Source organism: Anabrus simplex, chromosome 2 (assembly GCF_040414725.1).
Source record: "Anabrus simplex isolate iqAnaSimp1 chromosome 2, ASM4041472v1, whole genome shotgun sequence".
NCBI lineage: Eukaryota > Metazoa > Arthropoda > Insecta > Orthoptera > Tettigoniidae > Anabrus > Anabrus simplex.
Genome location: NC_090266.1, coordinates 175,676,556 through 175,689,664, shown reverse-complemented (window position 1 = coordinate 175,689,664; position 13,109 = coordinate 175,676,556). Strand labels below are relative to the sequence as shown.

The following is a 13,109-nucleotide window of genomic DNA, read 5'->3' as shown; positions in this document are numbered from 1 at the left end:
GTTTTAACACATCTTGAATTTTTAAGTTGATTTTGCATTAACTATTGTGTATCATTCATAATCATATTATTCTTATTTTATAAGCAAATATTGCTACTAGCATAAACCATATCCAAGTTTCTTCATTACCTGCTGTCCTGATCTCCCTCAAAATCAGCAGTATTTTAGAACTAGTCCTAAAACTTGGAACCCTGTCTCAATTCTTCCTACCTCCCTCCAATAACAGTAAGGTACCTAGAACACCTCTAGAACAGTATATTTCAAAGTGTGGTATAGGAGCTTGATATAAAAATGCAAGAAATTATAGTTAAATCTCATGTATTTGCAATAAAATACATTTCTTTAAATTCATATTTATAATTGGGGAAAAAAGTTGTGATTTGCAAGCAAAATTATCTCCCTACAGGCCGTGGAGGCACTTAGAGGAGTGGAAGGTAAAGACTCCACTGTCTCTAACCTCGACACTAAGTGGGATAGAGTGGTTAGCTCTATAATAATAATAATAATAGTTGTTGTTTTATGTCCCACTAACTACTTTTACGGTTTTTGGGAGATGCTGAGGTGCCAGAAGTTTATCCCACAGGATTTCTTTTATGTTCAACATGCGGCTGACATATTTGAGCACCTGATTGAGCCAGGATTGAACCTATTGAACTTGGGCTTCGAAAGTCCTGCAGATACCTCTATGCCTGGCCGCCACTGCCACTAGGAATTAATATGGTACTCATTTTAGTTGTAGTCTGAGTGAACGTCTGGGCCATATGCCTCTCCAAAGTGGAAATTTTGTGTCTAAATTTTTTGACTTCCTAATTGGGAATTGAACCCATGTCCTTCTGGGTGAACCAAGCATGCTTTCACTGCTTTGACCAGGCAACCCCTTATTTTTGATTGGCATAGTAAAAGGAATTTCTGTAAGCACATACTGTGTGTACTTCTGTGCATAGAAAAGAAATACAGGAATACAGAAAAAAATATTGCTTGGGAATGGGATTCTCATTTAGTCGAACTGTCTCAAATAGGTGGGTGGGTAGGTCGGTGGTTGGGTAGGTAGGTAGGTAGTTGTGTGGAACCTTCCCTTTCTCCTCCGCATTCCTGTCTTTTCTGCTTTCGATATGTATTCATCTCCTGAATTTTTATTGTACTTTTGTTATGTTACTGTATGTGTAAATAAGTGTCTGATTTTCTAGTTATCATGGTATAATTTAATTGGAAGTTTGTTTCCATTTCTGGCAGCTCCTGATCCTCCAAGAAATGTGACTGTCTCCAGTGTAACTAACACGTCAATGATTGTGGAATGGTTACCTCCTGCATCCCTGAACGGTATTATTCGCTTCTACAGAGTACATTACAATGACTCTGTTCGCCAAGTTGAAAATACATCGGTGAATAACATGAGAATGAAGGTACGTCTGTATTTTTGCTTATGTTAGAACATAGTAATTTAAATGTCGGCTCTTATCACAGTGATGATGATATTATTCTTCATCTAACAACAGAGCATGAGCTCCAATGAGAGTTGGTACATACGTAATCATTTGTAACCTTCATATCACATTATAAAACAATAATACCATCCATTAGAAAATTACAAAATATGGCAGATTCCTTCAATTATTACAGTTCAAAAATTAGGCAATACCACAGCAATACACCTACCAATATAACAATAAATAATGCAGTATAAGTACATTCATTTCTGAAAAAAAGATCTAAAAAACATTATGTTGTTAATCAAAAGTTAATCCTGATGTAAACTGGTATGTCCATGCTTCCACCAAAGAAAGAGTTGTGATTCGCTGAGCGTGTAGTACCTACCTCCAGCCCGTCAACGTCTCGTGCTCGGACGTACAGGGCTGCACATCACATACGACAACAGTGCGAAGATCTGAACTTCTGAATAAACAACTAAACCTGGATTCTGTTCACTTAGTTTATTGAACACATTCACGATACACTGCCTATGGTTACTTCTGAGTGGTTTTCCTCTTTTGTACTTCACTACACGCAATGGTCCAACCTCTTGCTCCATTTCTCTCACTATGAATACTGACACTGACTGCTGCTGCAAGATGCAACACCTTATCTCCACGCTGTACAGCTTGGGACTTTCCTTCACTATGAGAAGACTTCCTATATTACACCACGCCGTGTGCCTTCATTTCTCGTTATTTAATCACTATTTTATTAAAACAAAACTATATATATACCGATATATAAGACAACCATATTTTAACTTCATTACGTACTCTTCCAAACTCTCTAAATGTATTAAACTAAAATAAAATTAATGTGATGTACTACTTTCCTTCGAGCTCACATACAGTCGAGTGAGTGCAACGGTTGCTTCTCCAATCAACTAAGTCCATGTCCACGAGCATAGGCCTACTTGTTTGCATCAGGATTAAACTCACGTGAAATACGGTATAGAATGTGTTTCTGTGGTGGTTGGTTGTGTGGTGTGTTATCTGAATATGAGGAGGATTGTGTTGGAACAAACACAAACATCCAGTCCCTGAGCCAGAAGAATTAATCAGACATGATTAAAATCATCGACCCAACCGGGAATAGAACCCATGATCCTCTGAACCGAAGGCCACAGTGCTCACCATTCAGCCAAGGAGTCGGACAACAATTTCTTGTATGATAAGATTAATCAATCCCGATTGTTCATATATTTTGTTATAAATAAATCTTGCAAAACATTTGTGAACTTTCTCAAATTCATTTATAAATAAGAGACCAGGCAATTGCTGCATATTTCAGTTTACTGCGCACAAGACTATTAAAAATGGTGTTCAGGAAGGGAAAAATGTGTTGAAGAGTAACAGGTCACCCAAAATTGTTAAAATTTCTCTTGTTACTTGAGGACATAGAAAAAAAGGTAGAGAATTAAATTGTATTTTACGAGAACATGAGAAACACCGTAATTCAAGTGCACACGTCCTGACATAAAAAGTGATCGGGTGAAAATTACTATGTTTGAATGTAAGCATGACCAATAGGAAGGAACACATTATTATAAATATGTTTTAGTTAGTTAGTACATGGAAGTTTATCTCTACCAGGCATAGCCAAACTGCCCTCCAGCTGCACATCTGCATTGTGTGCTGAGCTCAGAGGTGGCATGGTGTCGAGGCTGTTTTCGGGGGGTAAAATTATATAATGATATCAGCCTTTCAGTACTCAATCTCAGAATTATTCAGCGGCCTTTTTAACCGACAGTCCCACTTGCTACAGTTAGCTCTTTTTCTACACAAATCATTTATGATGTTCTCCAACTCATGAGTACCTATTATTGAGAGTCCTGCTATCATTCACAGTTATTCAAAACTCATCATCATCATCATCATCATCATCATCATCTCCCGTTATCCAGATGTAGCCACATTGAGGTCATAGTTCCTCTCCATTTTACTCTTACCTCCTCACTACTCCTTGTCCATCATTTTGTTACAGTCTGGGTCCCTGTACTTTGTTTATGTTGTTTGCATGTATTCTTGTACTTGGCTATTAAAATTGGAGTTCCTCTTACAATTAATAATATTGCGTTTTAACAGGAGGGAATTACATAATTTTTCACCATTCTATATTTAATTTATGTGAGTGTTGTATTTCTAGCCTGTTAGCTGTATGCATCAGCTAACACAGAGTCACTCACGCTGACAGTATCCTGCTGTAATTTCATGCTTGGTTGGAAAGTCTTGGTTCTTGGAAATAGCACTATTAAGTACATCTTTGACTAAAATATTTCTTTTTTTGACAGGTGAAGCTGGAGAACCTCACGAGCTACATGACTTACAAAGTTGGGGTTGAAGCTTGCACTACTGAATGTTCTAAGAGTGCAAATGTTTATGTTCTGACTGAAATCGGAAGTAAGTTATCGTGCATCTCATAATATTTTATTTGATATTAGTTATCTTGGTCGTGCATCGCATAATATTTTATTTGATATTAGTTATCTTGGTCGTGCATCTCATACTATTTTATTTGATATTAGTTATCTTGGTTTTGTTGATTTTATACTGTATTCCAAGGGCTACAAAAATGCAGAAAAATGTGTATGCTTATTCCTATTAGCATGTTTATGAAGAAGCAGCATGTTATGACGTCTATTAACACTTTGATTCCCAGCCATTTCTACACTTCTTATCTCCAGAATCCCAGGCTTTTTGGGGTCTATTTCAGACCATTTTAGAAATAATTATTGAACATTTCAAAAAAAAATCATTACCATATTCTGAAAGGATGGGTATCAAGGATATTTTAGCAACTAAAAATTAAGTTTCAATTCCATTAGTTGTATTTTCTATGTTTATTTAAAAAATCAAATTGTGATAAGAAAGAAATTGCATAAATTGCATATGGCCATATTTCCACAGTTAACGTTTTGTGTGATACCGTACAATTTGAAATATTCTGTCAAGCAGAGGGGTATTTTGCAATCATGGCATTATGAAAAACTGTTGACCAAAATATTATATGCACTGCACTCGAGTTTGGAGGTTGTTTATGAAATAAACAATAGGCCTATAGGAAATCAAATAACAGCATAATCATTTTCCTCGTTTCACTTGAAATTAGGTCATGTAGGTTTCAAATTTTTAATTTGTAATAGCAGGTGGACCACCAAAAGTGGCCATTTTTAAGTGTGTTTCAATCGTGCATCAAATTTAAGATATTATTTTTCCAAAATCCTTCTTCTAATCGAATCTAAATTTTAAGACATTAAAAATTGGGATGGGAAATGTTTATCATGACCTCTTAATAACATTGATTTCAGTGCTAATCACAGGTAATTATTAAATGCTGGAGAAAACATTTAAACAAACGGTAAATATAATGTTATTGTACATGCAACTTGTAATCAGTAGATTCAACTCCGAGGGAAGCGTGGCATGGCGCTGTGTCCCAGGCTATTGCATCAGCATCGCACAACTTTTCCTACATTAGCCTGCTACTGATCAATATTATTCTACCCAATAAAAATACAAACTGATATAAGGAAAGGGAATGAATGTACGTATTTCACAGTCATACAGCATAACCATGAATATGATCACAATGCGACCAAGAACACAATTTTCCAACCACCCCAAGCCAAGAAAAAGTTATGTTACAAAATTTATAACTTTTTCCTTGTAAATGTTAAATTCTGTAATTTATTAAAAAAAAAAAAAAATTAAACACCCCAATGTATGTTATGTTAAAATTTGGATTCATTCAGATGATGGGTTTTGGAGAAACATCTTAAATTTGATGCAGAGTTGAAACACGCTTAAAAACAGACTATTTTTGCATTCCACCTGCAATCAAAAATATTAAAATAAAAATTAAAAGTTTGAAACCTACAAGATGCAATGTGAAAAGAAATTAGAAAAAATGAGGGTGTAATTGGTTTTTCTGTAGACCTATTGGTTATTTCATAAATAGCCTCCAAACTCAAGTACATATAATATTCAGTTCGACAGATTTACCTACAGTATATAACCTATCAGAATTATCCAGACCATATTCCCCTTCAGATAATTCAAACAATTCTCCTTCTGGATCGGAACTGCCAATCACTTCATTGATAGTATTCTCATTTACAGTATCATTTAGAAGACATCATGGTAATCATGTCTGGCTCCATGGCTAAATGGTTAGCGTGCTGGTGTTTGGTCCCAGGGGTCCCAGGTTTGATTCCCAGCAGGGTCGGGAATTTAAACCATAATTGGTTAATTTTGCTGACACGGAGGCTGGGTGTATGTGTCGTCTTCATCATCATTTCATCCTCATCACGACGTGCAGGTCGCCTACGGGTGTCAAATCAAAAGATCTGCATCTGGCGAGCCGAACTTGCCCTTGGACACTCCCGGCACTAAAAGCCATACACACCGAGCTTGATAGCTGCAGTCGCTTAAGTGCGGCCAGTATCCAGTATTCGGGAGATAGTGGGTTCGAACCCCACTGTCGGCAGCCCTGAAGATGGTTTTCCGTGGTTTCCCATTTTCACACCAGGCACTGTGCCGTAACTAAGGCCACGGACGTTTCCTTCCCATTCCTAGGCCTTTCCTGTCCCATCGTCGCCATAAGACATATCTGTGTCGGTGCGACGTAAAACAAATAGAAAAAAAAAGCCATACACCATTTCATTTCATGGTAATCATGGTATATTTGGGAAGAGGTGTCTGCTTTGTTTCTCTCTTCACTTAACTCATTCTCTTATGAAAGTGATGGAAAGGAACAAGCAAGTGACAAATTAAGTCATATAGAAAGATATGATCACATTATATGATAAATTTAATGACAGTCTTCAAGCAACAGAAAAGGAGATGAGGACAGACATGAAAACACAAAAGGACGAGGCCAGTCTCCACATCTTCATACACAGCCTCCTTTAAATAAATGGGCTCTCACCTCATCAATTCGAATTCTTCTTCATCCATTTCTTTTCAGCCCCTTGATGAGCTTGTCTGTGCTTTCTTCTTATCCCCCACCTTCCACATCAAGATTGAAGATCTGTCAGGATGGCCCCTCATTGAGGCTGGATGTGTGTTAAGACAAACTTAAACACCCAGTTCCCAAGCCAGAGGAGTTAATCATATGCAGTTAAAACCACTGGCCCAGTCAGAAATCAAACATGGGGCCCTCTGAACCGAAGGCCACTACAATGATCATTTAACCAAGGAGCCGGGCACTTAAGATAATATCATCATCATCATCATCATTATTATTGCTGAAAAGAAATCAAAGGATACTCTCTGGCTCAACTTAATGTGTTGAACAATTCTTGGAAGTCTTGTTCTTACAGAGCGAGTTTGATCCTTTTTCTTATTTATTTTACAGTTTATTCCATCTGGGCTCCATTTTATCTTGACAACACACCCGTGAGGATTAGCATGTTTCCAGTAATTTTTTAATCACTGATGATGGACCTTAGTGTCTGAAAACCAGTTACGAATTAAACTCTTCTGTGCTGATATGACTGTTTGATTTTAATAATAATAATAATAATAATAATAATAATAATAATAATAATAATAATAATAATAATAATAATAATAATAACCATCAGCACTGTTTTAAGATAATGGCTTTGATATTTTATAATGATTACATAAAGGCTGGAAATACAGAATTTGCAGGTACGCTTCTCTTACACACTTTTACTTTCTGTAGAGCATGTTTAAAAGCAAAAATATTGATGAAGGTCTGATTTCATTGAAAAGTTTTTGCTGAAGAAGTGGGTTTTTCATTGTCTTTCTTTGTTCTGTCTGTTCCTACTCTTCGCAAAGTCCATCGTGCAGCTAGATGAAGTTTGCCTTCCTATTCTGTGACTACTTATCTTGATAGTAAGAATCTACTTCAACTGCTATTGCTACTTTATAGACCTGATATTGCCAAAGGGCTGCTAAAATCTTAAATTCTGCTGTTAATGCACACTGTTCTTAGAATAATCATATACTGAAAGAGCTCCGACACACAGCCACAACAGAGGATCATGATGTTGGATCATATCCTACATATGAGTGCAAAGTGTTAAGGCTGAATTTATGAGAAAGATCCCTGGCTTTTAGTGACTGAATCATCGCGGGAAACAATTTAAGGGCGAAGAACTGAATTAGACTTTGTATCATAGTTTAAGAAGACTTTACTCCTTGCTTGTTGAATGGAGAGAACAAGTGGCGGCAATTGCGTGGGGGGCCCTACTTTGTGGAAAAAACATAAAATTTTTATTCCATTTTATCTGCCTGAAACTAGAAATTATTAAAAAGAGCAATTTGTACAAACCCTATTGTCTTACAAGCTAATTCTTTCCTTTAATTTCTTCCATTACAGTGAAACCTCGTTCGTGCGTTCCTCATTAACACGTTTTCCCACTTAGCACGTCATAAATTTCTGATTCTCATTGTATTAAATCTTTATAAAAATAACTCGCTTATCACATCATGAATTTTCGCCATTACTGCTTAGTAAGATCATATTTTTCCTAGCCCTGAAAATGTTATTTGTCTTCCCTCGTGAAAGAAATGTGATTTCCAGCTCCGCTAATAGCCGTCGCCACAGTTGCGTGGTTACGGGAAAAGGCCTTGAATTCTTGAACTTCACAGGATAAGTTACACCTTCAGAGAGTAAGCCGTTAGCTTCAGGAACGTTCAGTTTTGCTTGCTGGTTAGCAGCGAGATTGCTGAAAAACTGTGAACCTGTTTGTACATGTGTCTCACATTCCATTCAGAAGTTAGAAATTTATTTTGTGTTGAGTGGTACAATGAAGTGTAGCGAATATTTGTTGCGTCATACAGTAGTCTGTATCTGGATTAGGAACCTAATCATGTGAAACTGACTAGCGTGGTGCATATTTGTCTTGTAATAGCCTAGTTATGGATACGGACAAAGTCATGGAAATTCCTTACTGATGAACGCAAAATTAAAATCAGTCAGAAAGTGGACTGCCGTCCGCATCTTAAAACGCGCAGAGGTTGTGAATGTTGACTCGCACCTTCGAGTTTCGTCTCGATCACTCAAGTTGGTCGAAGTTTTCTCAACTTCAAAATGGCAGCCAAAGTCATTCTTCCCAGCTGCACATGGTCGAGTGTAACCTCAAATTCATTGTGTAAGAGTGTGAACAGAAAATAATGCTTAATAACCCACTGCTCTGAAATAAAAGGCTTCTACTAACATTTATTTTTACAAAGAGTGTGATCAGCAATAATACTTCTGAGGTTTTTATGGGCCCCGTGCGCATGTTTTCATGTGTGTTGTTTATTACATCTTTCAGTATACTTGTTATTTTATAACCGCCAGCAGAAAAGGTTTTCATATTTGTTCTTTCATGTGTTTTCACACCTTTTAATACTTTCCTCTCATCTTTAGAAATTGTCGATATTATTTTCATTTTACCCGCAGATACATAACATAATATGCCATGATAAAGATGTTGATTCCCATAGGAAAATAACGGACTAACTATATGGTATTATAGTAAAATGCCATGTCAGAAAAAATCGTATTTAGTGCTTCCATATCCCTGTTCGAAAGTTTTTATTTGTATATTCAGTAGTACGTTCTCTCGCCTAACACGTTCTTTTTCCTTGTCCCCTGCAGAAACATCTTAACTAGGTTTTACTGTATTAAGACCTGAGGCGAAATGCTGGTTAATAGAGCAAACGCCTGAAAAGCCATACATCTAATTTTTGATCTGATTTTTGATATGCTCTATTGGTGAAAAATATCTAATTCCCTCCATGGGAATTTAGAATTACCATTAAGAAATTTTTTAGCGGAAATACGCTCAAAATGTCATTAATCGCAGCTGATTGATTCGTACAGCGTCATAGCGAGTAGTGGAGACTCGCGTAGCAATATGTATCATGTGCTATGAGGAAGGGTAGCAGGGGTATATTTTTTCCAAGGTCTGGGAGACACTGAGTTATGATTCACCCTCTTGCCACATGCATTAGTCAGTCTGCCAGTCTCACTCAGTCAATGAAACTGCAAAGTTCTATCTAGCGTCTGTTACTTTGTTAGTGTGTAATCATATACTATATGATTTTTAGCTGTATAATCAAGCCGTAGGTACTTCTATTTAATTGTAATACATGTGTAATTATTGCTCCTTTGATGACAGCTTTATTGTGTAGTATTGAATAAAAATCTCAAAAAACTATTATTGCCACACTTAAGTTGGTAGACTGTGAACATTTACCTCTCTATTGAAATTCGCTCAGAGAGCATTAAAAAACTTACCATTTTGTACCTAATTCTTTCAGTTTTGATGTTAACCCCCTCCCTCCATTATATCGCTCAAACCCAGGAACTTTCTGTTGTCTATACATTTTTGTATCCCCCACTTCTAATTCCCAGTTGCCGCTACTGGAGAGGACCAGAATATCAGGACAGATCCTTCATTTTGTATCCAGAAGAAGACTTTAGGGTATCGTATGTTTATGTCCATTAGTGTTGACTGATTATGGGAAGTTCTTCCACTTTTCGGTTCAGCTTTTCTCCCTTGCTTATAAAAGGTAGAATTTTGCTTTCAGGTGTTTCTTGGTATGGGCAAAGATAAGATGTTTTGGAATGTCAAGATTTATTGTCGGCAGAAGTAATTAGCAAGAAGTCTATATTGCTAACTTTAACATGGTGTTTTCAAACTTACAGGTCCTGGCAAGATGGAGCGCCCTCATGTACGCTTCATTAATTCTTCATTAGTTCTAGTCTCTTGGAAACCACCATTAATTCAAGGTGGTATCCTCAATTATTATCAGGTGGTTATTCAGCAGTCAGATGAACTCCAGAACACATCCACATTTTATTACACCAGTGTTGGTATGTACTTTTTTCATCCATTACCTTTTATTTTAAGGTTTTCTCACTGAAGATAAAGTGTGAATGCAGTACGGTAATTTGATTGATATTATCTCTTAGAAGGTTTTACAATGAGCTCTGAGTGAATGCTTTCATTGATATCAGGACATTAATTAATTTGTTCATAAGTCAGGATGGGATCATAGAATGTTTTTGACCTGACTGTTTAGATATATTTCCTTGTTATTATTGATGTAATACGTATACAGTCATTCAACCATTAATACAATGCCATCGTCTGTTCCATAATATTTTGTGGCATGAAGCAAGGATGGCACTTAAATGAGATTTCTATATTAGAGTACCATAATTAAAATGCTAAACTTTTTAATTCATTCTATGACTTGTATGATATGATTAATTTCTAATAATACTAATCAGAATTTATGGAACACAATAAATATTATTCATACTGTATTAACCATGAAAGCGTATAATTTACAGTAATATAAAATTAACAGTACCTCATCTTTATTTTTTTGCTGAAGAAGTCTGTGATAACCACACCTGGGAGACTGGAGTGGGACATTGATGTTGATGATGATGATGAAGTCTGTGATGGCTGTCTCTTCTTATTTTCACTCATTTGTCTCTACTGCATCTATGAGAGCAATCTGATGATTTATTGCAGAACAACCACTTGCATGTTTCTCCAACTAACTGTCTTCACTGTGTGAACTGAGAGATTGGAATGTGTAAATCATTAGGCCACATGATAACAACATTGGAAGTGGTGATTTTAAGGCATTGTTTTGCAAGATTAAAGTTACTTCCCACCCGGTTGCCTGGACTTCAAAAGGTTCTTCATTGTCCTGAATATAGAAATTTGTGAAAGTGCAGAAATCCAGCCCTGGTGGTCAAGACACTATGTTGTTATATTTGCCTCAGTGAACAGTAGAACTTCATTGCCACATCTGTCCCAATTCCACAAATGCCAGAAGTTATATTTCAGGAGTACAGTATTATAAATTTGTAAAATATTCAGATTACACATAATTTTGTGCATAAAATTTAAATTATGTTTGCTATTCACATTAGCATTAAATGAATTGACTCAGTAACAAGGTTGCTCATGCATTTAACATAGGATAATATTTGTTTCCATGCGTGTATTGGTATAAAGCAAGGGTGGCTCTAAAACTGGTGTCATTATAACAAGGGTTGACTGTATATAGAATTTTTTTAAATGGGTTACTCTCAGATCAGCAATTGAGTAGACGAATGTCAATATGAGGAAAAATATTTATATGTTAAAGTAAAGAATAAGAGTTACGAGGAAAAATATTTATAAAGTAGAGAATAAGCATTACAAGCTTTCACTTGACAAAGGTACTTTAATAATCTTTTGTAATTAGGCTAACTCCCCTTTGTAAGAAAAGTTTGTTTTTATAACTTTCAAATACTTATTATGGAAACAAACATTTGATGATGCTAGAGTATCCACAAGTGATTAAAATATTAACCAAGAATAATTCAAGTTAGTTAGAAATCACATTTCACATATTATTAAAATCAATATAGTACCTAAAAGTATTATATATACAGAACATTGTGGTAGGCTTGCTGGAACTAGAGTTGCTGAAAAATTATTCTGGTTAAGGATTACTATAATTTATTTAGTAATAATGTAAGCTTTACTGGACCTGCTTGATTATTTCCTGCAAACAAATCCCAAGTTTTACATCGTCTGAAGCACATTGTGTAATTTAATGCTAGTATGTCATTGCATGCTATGTTATGGGTGTGTGCACTATAAAAAGTAGGTGAAGTGAATGCAGGCATGATAAAAAAAAGCAGGGGTACAGGGTATGCAATGGCTACATGGAGTGCTTAATGCAGTGTGGAAGGACAGCAAGGTATCTGCAGACTGGAACAAGTGTGCTTTCATTTCTCTGCTCAAGAAAGGAAGTGGATGAAAATCTACTGGCTATAAGAGGGATTACTCTTGTCACATGGGCTGAAAATTCTCAAGAAGACTATGGAACAGAGGCTGGCTTCGGGAATAACAGGTCAACTATATATGTTATATTTAGTGCTAGAATGCTGGTGGGGAAAAGCATTGGGAGGAAGCCATGGTATCCCTGGATATTGAAAAGTCATAGAACAGTGTCACAAGAGAGATGATTTAACAGTGTCTGAGGAGGATGAAGAAGGTGCCTAAATGGCCGGTAAGGAAAGTCGAGATGTTTTACAAGAACTGTACCTGCAGCGAATAGGAGAGGGTCCACACTGTTTGTGGTTTATGATCAAGAGTGGAGTCCAGCACGACAGTGTTATCTCCCCACTGCCGTTTATCGCAGTTGTGGATGATATAATGAATATCACTATGGAAATATTGGGAAACTCAATGCAGGTGCTTTTGCTGATTATGTCATGAATTAGAGAGAAACAGAAGACAAGATGCAGGCAAGACTTGAAATGTGGAAGGTCAAGATTCAGAAGTTTAACCTTCATGACATTTTTCCAAACCTTGGCAGTGTAGTCTTCAGAGACAACACAGCTACAAGAGAAATTACCAACAGGGTGCAAAAGAGTTAAACTTATGTTATAGATGTTGATTCCCATAGGGAATCTGAATTATTTGTCCCGAATGAGTAAATTAATAATAACAATATAATGGTCCTTTATTGGACATTATAAATTTGGCACCAGGAATGAGTTAGCTGGAAAATTTATAATGTCCAATAACGGTCCATTACATTGGTATTATAAGTTAAATTTATGCCGTAATGGACTATTACAACATAAGTTCAGTTATTATT

At 36.2% G+C, this 13,109-nt stretch overlaps 1 protein-coding gene across 1 annotated transcript in view; it reads left to right on the top strand.

The window, feature by feature from the left end:
• The window catches only part of LOC136863977 (cytokine receptor), a 648,368-nt gene that overhangs the window by 485,995 nt on the left and 149,264 nt on the right, over window positions 1-13,109 (top strand). Inside the window, exons 16-18 of the mRNA XM_067140447.2 lie at window positions 1,234-1,403; window positions 3,764-3,872; window positions 10,141-10,308. Coding sequence (XP_066996548.1) covers window positions 1,234-1,403; window positions 3,764-3,872; window positions 10,141-10,308 — 447 coding nt within the window. The remainder of the gene's footprint in view (window positions 1-1,233; window positions 1,404-3,763; window positions 3,873-10,140; window positions 10,309-13,109) is intronic.